Source organism: Dysidea avara, unplaced genomic scaffold (assembly GCF_963678975.1).
Source record: "Dysidea avara unplaced genomic scaffold, odDysAvar1.4 SCAFFOLD_221, whole genome shotgun sequence".
NCBI lineage: Eukaryota > Metazoa > Porifera > Demospongiae > Dictyoceratida > Dysideidae > Dysidea > Dysidea avara.
The window spans coordinates 17746-31891 of NW_027078086.1; the positions used below are offsets into that span (position 1 = coordinate 17746).

The following is a 14146-nucleotide window of genomic DNA, read 5'->3' on the forward strand; positions in this document are numbered from 1 at the left end:
TTTCCAATACAACAAGAGTGGTATTTATCCCAAATTTCACTGCTACCCATGCTATTCCCAGTTAATACCATACTCGCTGCATATACGCATGCTGTGCATTAGCGTTGCCATGTACGCAATTTGTCACTATGTACTAAACACGTGTCAACACTAATTGTTAACATAAATTCTAGCCAATGAAATTGCAATTACAACTTTTTCACTGCTACCAGTGAAATACGGGATAAATTTCACTGCTACTATTGAGACTTTTGTATGGGCAGTGAAACAGGTATGGTATTATTATAGAAATACAGTATATTGTCTTAATTTTCAAATACACACAATACACTGAGTACTAATGATTTTTTACAGATGTACCAGAACTAAATGCTACTATTGAAAATTTTAGTAACTACGAAGGATGCAAACAAGTAAGTTTATTTGTATGTTTCACCAGGTTTTGGCAAAGAGAGGAGTACCAGGGTAGCAGACGGGCAGCAGGTGGGCAGTCAGGCAGTTAACTAAAATGTCTTGCTAAAATTGGAGATATTTTAAATTTGATGTCAATATACTAAAGTTGGTACATATTTAATGCACAAATTAACATTCACTAGCAAGAGAATTGCAACAGTTTCTTTATGTTACATACATTTCTGACTCTCTGCTACACAGATTTCAGTAGGAGGCTTAAAATGCATTTTACATTTAATGTTGTGATATCAAACACACTTAGTAGTAGTTAGAGACCTACCATGAGGATCTTCGTGATTTTAAAAACCCGAGGCAAAGCTGAGGTTTTTTAAAGCCACGAAGATCTGAGTGGGCGGTCTCTAACTGACTTAGAAATGGTGTGGGTGTATTTATACTAGTAGATAGATTAATTGATTGTGGGTTCAGTAAAACATCATCATGTCATCATATCTTGCACAAATGTAAACCCACAATCACGAGGAAGCTCACTGATCTACTCTGCCTCCTGAAGGAAGCATAGCAGATCAGTGATCAATTGTGAGATCTGCAATGCTACTCAGCACATCAGTAATCAATAGTGAGGCGTGCTGTGTGTGTTGACTCCCTCAACTGGAGATAGGAGGTCTCATTTTAGAGAACCTCTCCAGAGGTCATGATTTTAAAGACCACAAAGATCAAAGGGTTTTATGCATACCATTTTCTAACATATGCCAGATGTCTCTTATATTCAATAAACAACCACTCTTGGTGTTTTTTTCTTAATTCTTTTATTTTTATCATCATCATTTCCTTCATTTTAATTATTTTCTTTGCATGTTGATGTCATGCAAAAAGTTTCATGAAGTGCTTATACTGTTATGTAACCTGCAGTGGCGTAGAGTATTCAGATATTTAGCAGCTTTTTATAGCAGTTTTTATCCCTTTGATCCCCTCTTGTTGGTTCCTACAAGAGATTAGCTCTTTTCTTCATATTTTCATTGCCCATGTATGCTTTAGATGCAACTATACCTGTACTGTAGCTTCTATTTTCTGTTTAGCTAGCATGTATAGTAAAATTTTGCTTCAGCCCCCCATGCATCCCCCCAAATCTGCCCTTGAGCTGTAGCTCACCACTGTGTTGCACTGTGTACACAACATTTACACCACAAACAGAGCTATTGATTCATGCTGTACAAGTACACAAATTTTTTTTGGAATTTTCAACTAGAGTAGGGACCATAGCACATCAATAAAAGTACTGAAACAAGCTGGAGTAGTGCATGATAGTAATAAAATAAGAAGTGTTATATCCCTACTGTGCTTAAGATACCACAATGGAAATGCACAGTAGGAATATAACACTTCTTATTGTTTTACTGTGATTTAATATGTGCACTACTCCAACTTGTTTCAGTTTTTTTTATCGATGTACTATGGTCCCTGAAATCTCCAAATTTTTTGTGTACTCGTTTGTTAACTTTTGTAACATAAAATTATTATGACTGGTGAACCCATGCATACTGTATCAAAAGAAAGAAATGGTACACCACCAATTATCATCTGAAGAGTGGAGTATTCATTATGCTTCTTTGTCAGCTATGTTTAACCCGTTACACAACATTATGAATCAAGAACTGTCCGAAAAGTACCTCTGCAATTAAAGTAGCCACTATGAAAAATATGGACGATTTTTGTTACAAAGAGAAACCATCACGCACTACTGCTAAATTGACACCTTTCGCTGTCAGAAAAGATGCATGGGAAAGAAAGGAGGACACTGGTAAGTCCATGAAGAATGCATTGTATGTACTGCGGTATGCCAAAAGGCACATGTCCAGCTTATTAAGCGATATCTAACAGTGAAAAAATAAAGCCCTAGCTGTTATCGAGTTACACTTGTCTGAAGACATCAGTCAGTCAGTTACTCAGTCAAACAGTTACTCAGTCAGACAGTTACTCAATCAGTCAGTAGAAAATTCCATATTTAAAAAAAATTTCCATAGCAACTTGTTGAAAGCATTTCAGGTCGATCTGAAGGCTTGTTTAGGTTTAGTTTTACCTAACCATTACTGCCTCATTGTCATCAGGGAAAAGTGAGGCTGGTTTTTGGGTGATGTTTTTTCATGTGCCATGCCCAAACCTTTGTGGTCCCTACATACTATACTATCATACTATCATACTGCATGATACAAAGATTTTGTGTAGGTTATTGTGCATATCTAAGTAACTGTGCTGTTCAGATTTTTACAATGGTGCAATAATCACCAAGGATGAAGTATTGTAGATATGTGCAGTAACTGCTTTAGACTTTGTCTCACATGTCTTGTTGGTGAGTTCTTGATTGAATTAGTGGTCACTTTGTGCTAAAATAACTCACTGGTACGTAAACTCGTATATAAGTATGACTATCTTTATCAACCAGCAATATGATTTTCTTTATAAACTACAAGATTATTTCTAATAATTACTAGTAATTAGGCAGTGCACACAACTTGAACTTGTGACAAAAAATACCATGGGTATAGATACCCATGGCTTTTTTTTGTCACAAGTTGTGAAAATTGGCCTACATGCATGAATGGACACAAGAGTGCTTGTGGGATGGCAACATCACTGAAAAATTACTTTAAAAGGACAAGAAAAAAAAGGAAGAAATTAGACTATGTATTCCATACATAGTATGTTTTAAATTAGTATGCAGCTAATATGTACTTATAAGCACTCTTGTGTCCATTCATGCATGTAGGCCAATTTTCCTTAATCCATTGTATAAAGAATGTACTGGACAACTCCAGTCCACTCATCACAGTTACTTAGGTCAAAGCATTGTAACCCAGTACACACTATAATCATTTATTGTGTAGGATAGCTTCACAATAGAGATGAATAAAGATGTTCTATTCACTATGAATATAACAATTGTATATAGCAATTGTATATAGCAATTATTACTGCATGCTGGATTAGAATAGACTTGTATACAAATGAAAACATTGTTAAATGCTGTGTTGCTATTGTGCAACCACTGGATTCCATAATCATACAGCACAACAGTACTGTATATAAGAAGAATCATTAAAGTTTGGGCTTTTCTGGCCAAAAACATCACCCTAAAACCAGCCTCACAATACCTTAATGGTGCCTTGGCAGTATTAGTAAGATATAGCAAGCCCAAAAGTGTCTACAGAGCAGCCAAAAATGCTTCCAGCAAGTTACTACAGAATTTTTAGTTTTTTTATTTAGCAGGATTTTCTACTGGCTGACTAACAACTGCCTGATGCCTTCAGACAAGTGTAACTCGACAACTACTAAGGGTACGGGCATGACTTTTTCACTGTTAGATGTTGCTTCAGCCTGACCGGTACCTTTTGGCATACTGCAGTACATCCAATGCATGCTTCATGAACTTACTCTTATCTTTGCTGACAGCGAAAGGTGTCAATTCATGGTAATGCAGTATGATGGCTTCCCCATGTAATGGGAATCATCTGAGTTTTCTGTTGTGACTGAATTGATTGCAGAGGTCCTTCAAGTAGTGTTCCTTGTTTGCAACACTGTGTAACAGGCTGAACATAGCTAAAAACAAAGCATATGGCAGTAATAATTGATAGTTTGGGCACACGTTCAGACACAAAATTAATTTAATAGCATGTCTGGTGCTATTCTGCCTTTTAGTGTAGTATGTGTGGGTTCATTAGTCATGATTATGCTTTTAAAAAGGTAAACAAACAAGTAGTAGGAATTTTCAGTCTGATTAAGGATCATAGCCATGAAAAGTAGTGGAACAAGGGAGGTCACCTACACCTGCAAAATGTCCACTAGTATATCTGCAGGTGCAGGCGACCTCTCTTGTTTCACTGCTATGATCCGTAATCAGACTGAAAATTCCTAATTTTTCCTTCTACTTGTAGTATAAAACTATTAACTAAACATGAAAATAGATGTGGTGTCAATCAATTGTGGTGGAAACCATCTTTTGCTGACATTAACATTACTGCAGGCTACCACCACTCTTTAATAATTAATATTGTACATCTTTAAACAGTAGCCTATTTTTGATGACCACACCTTCAGCACAGCTGTTTTGGATAAATATGGGCCTAAGGCCACTCCAAATGAGAGTGTAGTTTCCCGTCCTCCGCCCGCATCATGTCTGAGCACCCGCACTAAATGGTCATTATTGTCATTATTTTTCCAAAACCACTTCCTGTGTTGCTTTCTGGAAACTTCTCATGGAGCCTTTTATTTTGCGTTGCTAAAAAGCACAATGAAACCTAAAATGAACGGTTCTAATGGTTGCTAGCTTGCAAAAAAGCCATTTTCATGACCTTGAAATCCTCTCAAGATCGAGATACTCTAATATAGCAGTCGAATCTTTAATAATGAGTAATGATAATAAGCCTCCCGCCCGCACCGAAAAACGAAAACCTCAGGACGGGAAACTACAGTCTTATTTGGAGTGGCCTAATGTATTTCGCGGACTGAACTCACGCACTGAGCTGGAAACAGCTATTAAACAATAATCCAGGCCTTATCCATCTCTTGCAACACTGGAGATACCACTATCGAGCTACAACTGCTGATACTGCTCTTCCTTACAAGTCAACAAACTAGCGCGCGCACTAATTAATTAGAATACACATACGATATACTAGTACTAACAGTGATAAAGCGTGATAGAGGCTATTGTTGTAGCGCAGATGTTTTCCTTTATTGCTTTAGCACTAGTGCTAGGGTTGTAGCTAGAGATGAGCCAGTAATAAGTTAGCAGGGTAGCTATAGGTGGCACCGCCCAGCGAGGTGATGGGGCTAAGCAAATAAACTGGCTCATCACTACAGGCCTAACACTAGTGCTAAGTACTGGAGCAACAATAGAAAAACATCTAAGCTACAACGATAGCCTCTATCACGCCTTGTCACTGCTAGTACTCGTGTATCGTAATTGTATTCTAATTAATTAGTGCACACGCTAGTTTGTTGACTTGTAAGGAAGAGCAGTATCAGCAGTTGTAGCTCAATAGTGGTATCTCCAGTGTTGCAAGAGATGGATAAGGTCTGTTTAATAGCTGTTTCCAGCTCAGTGCGTGAGTCCAGTCCGCGAGTCCAGTAGTCTCGTGCCCAGACCGCTTTTTTTCGTTTTGTGTGGGGGCGGAGAAAAAAAGGGTCTGGTGGATCTCCAATACATTTTTTGTGCAGCCGGATCTACAACTTTTGGGGATCGTTGATTAGTTGTGATGAATAGCAAAGGCTTGTTAACGAAGCGACAATAGGAAATACGGCGCGCGTTTGCTTGCAAGGCTGCATCCTTGGGTACGCGCGCCGTATTTCCTATTGTCGCTTCGTTAACAAGCCTTTGCTATTCATTACAACTAATCAACGATCCCCAAAAGTTGTAGATCCGGCTGCACAAAAAATGTATTGGAGATCCACCAGACCCTTTTTTTCTCCGCCCCCACACAAAAAGAAAAAAAGCGGTCTGGGCACGAGACTACGAGTCCAGTCCATGAGTCCAGTCCATGAGTCCAGTCCGCGAAATACATTAGGCCATAAATATGGACCCTTCACTATCATGTGTTCTACATAGACATTTCTGATTTCCATAATATGTATGTATGTGTATGTATAATTCTTTTCTAGACAATCAGTAGAACAGTATTTATGATTTCAAATAGTACTGCAGTGATCCATTTACCTTTTTGTTGTACCTATCTATTTAATGTAAGTCTCTCTAAGTACTTAACATTGTTAGTTACTCTTGTATCTATAATTTAAGTTTACAGATCTGAACTTTATGGATTGCATTATAGCTACGCAAAGTAAGATGTTCAGAATAAGGTGCATGTATGTATTCTGTGTATATTGTGTTGTTTGGAGTGGATACATAGACTGTTTATTATATGTGACCCAGTCTGGGAAAACCGGTCTTATTGTCCATGTCAGCAGGTTGGATTTTTCACCAAAAACGCAAAGCTACATGAATAGACTACCTAATTGGCTGGCTACTTTTCCCAAGCCCAGTGGCGATATTTACGTGCAGTGTGGGACCTTAATGGAGCTCTGGTCAGTGGCTGTATGTGGCTGTAATGCTCTGTGGTGTTGAATAAATATCTCTGCTGTGAATGTCCTTTGATTTTAGCCAGTTTTAAGACCTGAATGGCCCATGACCTGGCCTAATTCAACCCTACACCTTCCTTTTCAATTTTTTGAACAGCCTCTTGTCCTTCTTCCGGGCCCCTGCCTCCCTCTCCTTTTGGAGCTCGCCTGATATAGTCAACCACGTTTAAAAACTATCTAAAATGGCAGGAAACTTAGTTGTTGGCAATGTGCACAGTGGATGCTCTAGAAGGTAAGGAATTGGTGTAAAACATGTGAAAATTTGGTACACATGGCTTCAACCATCGGCGAGCTACAACACACTAAATACTTAAAACTGGCATTTCTCGATACTTTTAAATAGGCAATAAGACCAGTTTTCCCAGACTGGGTCACATATACTGCTGAACTTTAAAATATTTTGTGATGCATACAAGTTTGAAGGTTAAAAAAATTTATAGTCACACTTCATTAAGACAAACAGAATGTCCAAATGGATCAATTCAGTCTGCAAGCATAACTTCGGACTACAGAAATTATGGTTGACATGACTATCCAAAGGTTGTTGTAATCAGGGCAGGAATTGAAATGATCAAGAATGTCAAACTACTGTTTGATAGATATTTCGGTAATTTCAATGGTCAATACTACCGCTACTGAGGTAAGGGGTAAGGCTGCTATCATACAGTACAGTAGTACTGTATATGGAGGTTTGCACTTTCTCACAAAGAAATATTGACCAGAAACCAGCCTCACAATGCCTTTATGGCGCCTTGGTGAGCCAGGTATAGCCAAGCTCAAAGGTGCCTTCAGTGCAACTTAAAATGAGTTGCTACAAAAATTAAAATTATTTTATGCAGTGGAATTTTCTGTGACTGAATAAGTTACTCATGTCTTCAGAGACAAGCGTAATTCAACAAGTATAAGAAAAAAATTGTGTTCGATTAGGGATCATAGAAAAAAGTAGGGAGGTCGCCTACACCTGCAGATATACTAATGGGCATTTAATCCCTATGTCGGTTACTGCCCATAACTGAATTAGGGATTAAATGTCCAGTAATGTATCTGCAGGTGTGTTGTAACTCATTGACAGATTTCCTAAAGGTTTGTACCTTGATAGTTACCTGACACGTGCAAGAAAATTTAACTCATAAGCGGTATAGCCAGTAGGTGTGACATCAAATCACAGCAAAGTTGATTGCTTTATTAGAATATCTCGATTGCATGACTCATGTGTATGTGTTTGGTACATAGCCTAGTTATTTATTTTATACTCTAATAGAGTGCACATTTTCTGAGCAGTTCTCTAATAAAGCGCACATTTTTTTGAGCACTTCTAATGCAATGCACATAAATGCTCTAGAACAATCTAGATTTTCTATGGATAGTTCTATAGTATACTCTGTGCAGTAAACTAGAACTTCCATTTATAAGGTAGAATTTAAGTGAAATGAACAACTGACAGTAGTGGCAGAGTGGTAAAGGGCTTGGGCATATAGGTGTGGAGGTCCCTGGTTTGAACCCTAAACAAGTTGTTGTGATGTTTTTGTGCACATTTTTCTTACTTCTCATTGGTTGTTCTATTACAATATCTTGATCACACTTGTTTCACATGTTTGGTTTCTGCTTTATATCAAGACACATGGTAGTGTGTCGTGCAGTTAAGAAAGCCAGCGTGCCACAGTGTGAGTAAGAAACAAAACACGAGTTTCACGCATACGTAGCTCCATGCTCCTTTCTCAAATTGGAATTATTTTTATACTGCAAACACCCTCCACCATCAGTACCCCACATATATACCAAATTTGAGCAATATTTCCTAGCACAATCATGAAATATGAAACTTCAAAATTTGGCTTAATTTTTCTGGGTCTTTTTTTCCTTTGCTTAGGGGGCTTATGGGGCTTAGATTATTCTTTTTGCACACTTTACAAAAATCATTATAAAATGAAAATACATTGCTTGATTTTCTTGAGCTCTGGTACACTTTAAGAATGTATTGTGGCACAATCACATACCAAGTTTGGTGCAAATCTGATTAATAGTCATTGAGCCATAGATGAATATTTGCATAAAAAAGGCCGACTTATTGTCAAACTACAGGGTAAACGCTTATGGGAATAACTTAAAAATCGATATGTGTATAGGTTAACAAAGCCTTTTGTGGTTTAAAAGAAATCACATTGACTGCTACAGAATTACAAGGCAAAAACCAAACAACTGTAAATTGTAGGGTTGAAATACTCTAATATAACAGTCACCGCGGGGTAAAAAATGGAATGAACAATGTCAAAAAAACTTACCAGCATACGAACCAGGGACCTCCATACTGAACACCCAAGTCCTTAACCACTGAGCTGCCACTATCACGGCTATTCATCTCACTTAATTTCTACTTTATAAATAAAGATTCTAGCTAAAATCTAACTAATAAAAGTTCATTATTTCATAGATCTACCAATGGAAAGACTAGATTGCATTCTATGCGTGTTCTATTAGAAGTCCTTGAAAAAATGTGTGCTATATCAAGACACACAGTAGTGTGTCATGCAGCCCAAGAAGCCGGTGTATTATTGACAGGAAGAAAGAAAACGTGATTTTCACACATGTGTAGCTCTGTGATCCCTTATCTTATTGGAACCAAATTTGCTACACAAGTGCCCACCAGGAAGGGAAGTCTACATACCAAATTTGAAGAAAATCGCCCCAGCCATTTTCGAGATACAAGCAGCCAAAATTTCATTTTAAGTTTTGTTTTTTTTTCTACTTCTTTTTACACACTTTGTAAAATCAGTCATAAAACACCAATGCATGCTCTGAAATTTGGCACACGTAAAGGGTTCATTAAAGCAAATTTCAGTACCAAGTTTGGTAGGAACATTCACAAAGTTGTGACTGATTATTTGTGTAAAATAAGGTCAAACTTCTGTCACACCCACAGGGTAAACCCCTTGGAGGAATGAGTTGAAAATTTCTATGTAGATGGAGTAACCATCGTAGGAGTGTCTTTTGTGGTTTGAAAGGAATCAAGATAAAGACCATGGAGATGACACAAAACCCAACCTGTGTCACAATTACGTGATCGAGTTTCGTGAATAAAAAACTATTAATTTTCAGGCCTACCAGGTAAACCACTTAGAAGAGTGAGCTAATAACTAGTATGTAGATGGAGTAATCATCATAGAAAGCCCATGAAGTAGTATAGAAGAATCGGAGTAAAAGCCACTGAGTTATAATGCGAGATCGAACTATGTGTAGCAAGTGCGCGATTGAGATACTCTAATAGTACAGTATAGAGCATTCAGTTTGTATGCAGTTCAACTCATAAATTATATAGTTACTTCATTGTGTTCTATTATTACAATAATGATGGTTTTTATTCATTTGATGATGTTTTTGTTTATCACAAAAGAACAGAAACCCCAAAGTCTTGTGCTACAACAATGAAGCTCACCATAGAAGGAGAGAGTAGTATGGGTGAGGATGGGCTAAAGTTATCTAACTCAGCACTACTTGATAACCTGAAAGTTAGGTTAGGCCATCTCTCTGTCGAGGAAGAAGTAGACATGGAACAGTTACTTCTCAGCTTCAGGAAAGTCTTTGGTGATATGCCTAGTCATACGAAGTGTTGCTGTCATGATGTTGACGTGGGAGGGTCGACTCCTGTCAAATGGCACTCATATAGGATGAACCCTATTAAACTTGAACAAATGAGAAAGGAAATTGATTACATGCTGCAAAACCACATCATAGAACCAAACAGTAGTGAGTGGAGTAGCCCTGGTATATTGGTGCCTAAACCAGACAGTACACTTGTTTCTGTACAGACTTCTGCAAACTTAATTCACTGACAAAGACTGACTCGTTTCCACTACCAAGGATCGAAAATTGTATCGATAGAATAGGAAGTGCTCAATATGTATCCAAGTTTGATCTCTTGAAGGGGTATTGGCAGATTAGATATGGCTCAATACATGAAATTAGAAATGTGCGAAAATTTGGCATGTAACCGGTTACAATGGTTACGTGGTTACAGGACAGCGATGCAATAGTTGACCTACATACAATAGCTCAAAAGAATGGCGTAATACACCCTCTACACCACATGAATGGTGCAAGCTTATGTATTAAAGTATAGAAGTCAGCAAAATTATTGATAGATAATTAAAAATCATTACAATTGTGTTAATTAAAGAAGGTTACAGAAACCTACAAAGGGGTGAAAGGTTATTACAAGGAATAACTTGTGGAAACACAGGGATAGTTCTGGATACACAAAGCACGGAAGGATACACAGGGTTACTTCTGGATACACAGGGTTACAAATGGCTACAAAGGGTTACTTGTGGATACACAGTGTTACGAATGGACACACAGGATTACTTGTGGATACACAGGGTTACGGGTTAATACACAGGGTTAAGTGTGGATACACAACATTACCTATGGATACACGGGGTTACAGGTGGATATACAGGGGTTATGGGTGGATACAGAGGGTTACGGGTGGATATTCAGGGTTACGGGTGGATACACATGGTTACTAGTGGATACACAGAGTTACAGATAGATACACAGGGTTACAGGTGGATACAATGGATTACGGGTGAATACATAGGGATATGAGTGGATACACATGGTTACTTATGAATACACAGGGTTACGGGTGGATACGCATGGTTACAGATGGCTACATAGGGTTACAGGTGGATACACAGGGTTACAGGTGGATACAATGGGTTACTTGTGGCTACACAGGGTTACGGGTGGATACACAGGGTTACTTGTGGATACATAGGGTTATGGGTGGTTACACAGGGTTACGGGTGACTACACAGGGTTACATGTGGATAGACAGGGTTACTTGTGGATACACAGGGTTACATGTGGATACACAGGGTTACATGTGGATACACTGGGTTTCTTGTGGATAGACAGGGTTACGGGTGGCTACTCAGGGTTACTTGTGGATACACAGGGTTACATGTGGATACGCAGGGTTTCTTGTGGATAGACAGGGTTACGGGTGGCTACTCAGGGTTACTTGTGGCTACACAGGGTTACATGTGGATACACAGGGTTTCTTGTGGATAGACAGGGTTACAGGTGGCTACACAGGGTTACTTGTGGATACACAGGGTTACAGGTGGTTACACAGGGTTATGGATGGTTACACAGGGTTACATGTGGGTGGATACACAGCGTTACGGGTGGCTACACAGCGTTACGGGTGGCTACACAGGGTTACGGATGGCTACACAGGGTTACGGGTGGATACACAGGGTTACGGGTGGCTACACAGAGTTACATGTGGATACACAGGGTTATGGGTGGATACACAGGGTTACGGGTGGATACACAGGGTTACGGGTGGATACACAGGGTTACGGGTGGCTACACAGAGTTACTTATAGATACACAGGATTACAGGTAGCTACACAGGGTTATGGGTGGCTACACAGGGTTACGGGTGGCTACACAGGGTTACGTGTGGATACACAGAGTTACAGGTGATTATACAGGGTTACGGTGGCTACACAGGGTTACATGTGGATACACAGGGTTACGGGTAGATACACAGGGTTACTTGTGAATACACAGGGTTGCTTGTGGATACACAGGGGTAGATCCAGGGAAGGACTACTCTTTCTAACACAAAATATAGTTAATGTCTTTTGATCATGAATCAGCTGTAGAAGAAGTTTTACTGTCACAGATAATGCATGAAATACTTGTTTCACTTCTACATACTCAGTTCAATACATACTAAAATTATTTGATTTCATCCCCACTACCACAACCCTAGCATAGAACCACTGAAATTTAGATTTTAGGTCTGCAATTACTGAAATCAGGAGCTTATGAACTACCAAAGGCGGCAAATCATATGCTCCTGCTTAAACATATGGTATAACTATCAAATATTTGATTTGATTTATTATTTTATACTCACAACAATCAGCACAATGCCGTTCCTTCTTGTTGAAGTGATACAAAAACAACAACAACTAACTAAGCATACAAGAATATACAAGATAAACACAAAGCAAGACAATAGCATACATTACACCACCCACACATGCAAGTACAAAAATAACACTGAATTACATAATTGACAAAAAAATGGCTTTTTGCATAGCCATGAAAATCTCTAAATGAATGAAGTTCTTCAGTATCAAATGGCAAGGAATTCCACAAATCAAGTGTTATAAGTAGGGCTCAAACGAATATTCTATTATTCGAATATTCGGAGAATATTCGAATACCATTTCTGGTATTCAATATTCGTTTCAAAGGAAATATATAACATCAGTAGTAGAGTACATGGAAATACTTGATCCTACATAAGCAATTCTATGACATAAGTGATCAAATCATGTTGATTCTGAATTGTATTAAAGAGACATCTTGTATAGCCACAAGATTATTGATATCTCATCCATATCAATGCTGAAAAAGAATATTCGAATATTCGGTAGTTGTGAATAAAATATTCAAATAGTAAAAACCACTATTTGTTTGAGCCCTAGTTATAAGTCAAGTCAAAGCAATGGATCTTCATCTATCACGAACATGGCACATATATCTGTGTACCCACAAGTAATCATGTATATCCAAAAAGTAACCCTGTGTATCCATACGTAACCCTGTGTAGCTATCTGTAATCCTGTGTATCCACCGGTAACTCTGTGTATCCACCCGTAACTCTGTGTGTATTTACCCGTAATCATGTGTATCCACCCGAAACTCTGTGTATCCACTCGTAACCCTGTGTATCCAATCATAACCCAGTATATCCAACTGTACCCTGTGTATCCATCCATAACCCTGTGCATCCACTAGTAACCCTGTGTATCCACCTGTAATCCTATGTATCCACCCATAACCCTGTATAGTCACCTGTAAACCTGTGTAGCCACCCGTAAACCTGTGTAACCACCCGTAACCCTGTGTATCCACATGTAACCCTGGTAACCATCTGTAACCCTGTGTAGCCACCCGTAACCCTGTGTAACCACCTGAAACCCTGTGTAGCCACCCATAACCCTGTGTAACCACCCGTAACCCTGTGTATCCACATGTAACCCTGGTAACCATCTGTAACCCTGTGTAGCGACCTGTAACTCTGTGTAGCCATCCGTAACCCTGTGTATCCACAAGTAACCATGTGTATCTACAGGTAACCCTGTGTATCCATCTGTAACCCTGTGTAGCCACAAGTAACCCTGTGTATCCACCTGTAATCCTGAACACCCTTCACATGTTACCCTGTACACATATACTTGTAATCTTCATGTAACCCTGTGTATCCTTACATGCAATTCTGCTTGTAATAAAACAATAGTAAACATTTAAAACATGATTTATTATCAAGACTCACGGTAGTGAGTCGCGCGGCCAGTAAAGCAGAAACGTGCGCCGCAGACAATAAATGACGCGACCACTACGTGAGGATTTTACAGGAACGAACGTTGTCAAATTCGGCCGTCCTGTAACTCACCCGCCACTTACGCTATCCCTCTGAAACTCTAGAGTTGAACTCATTGTGTCACTAGTAACTACCACACAAGCAGTGAAGCAAATCTATGCCGATTGTTTTGTGATCGAGATTGCCGACATC

The 14146-nt window shown here is 38.9% G+C and overlaps 1 protein-coding gene across 1 annotated transcript in view; it reads left to right on the plus strand.

The window, feature by feature from the left end:
- Nucleotides 1-366: 366 nt before the first annotated feature.
- The window catches only part of LOC136246186 (uncharacterized), a gene marked incomplete at its 3' end in the record, with an annotated part of 29016 nt that continues 15236 nt past the window's right edge, over nt 367-14146 (plus strand). The window contains exons 1-3 of the mRNA XM_066037629.1: nt 367-413; nt 6070-6150; nt 6206-6248. Of these exons, the coding sequence (XP_065893701.1) occupies nt 6091-6150; nt 6206-6248 (103 nt within the window). The remainder of the gene's footprint in view (nt 414-6069; nt 6151-6205; nt 6249-14146) is intronic.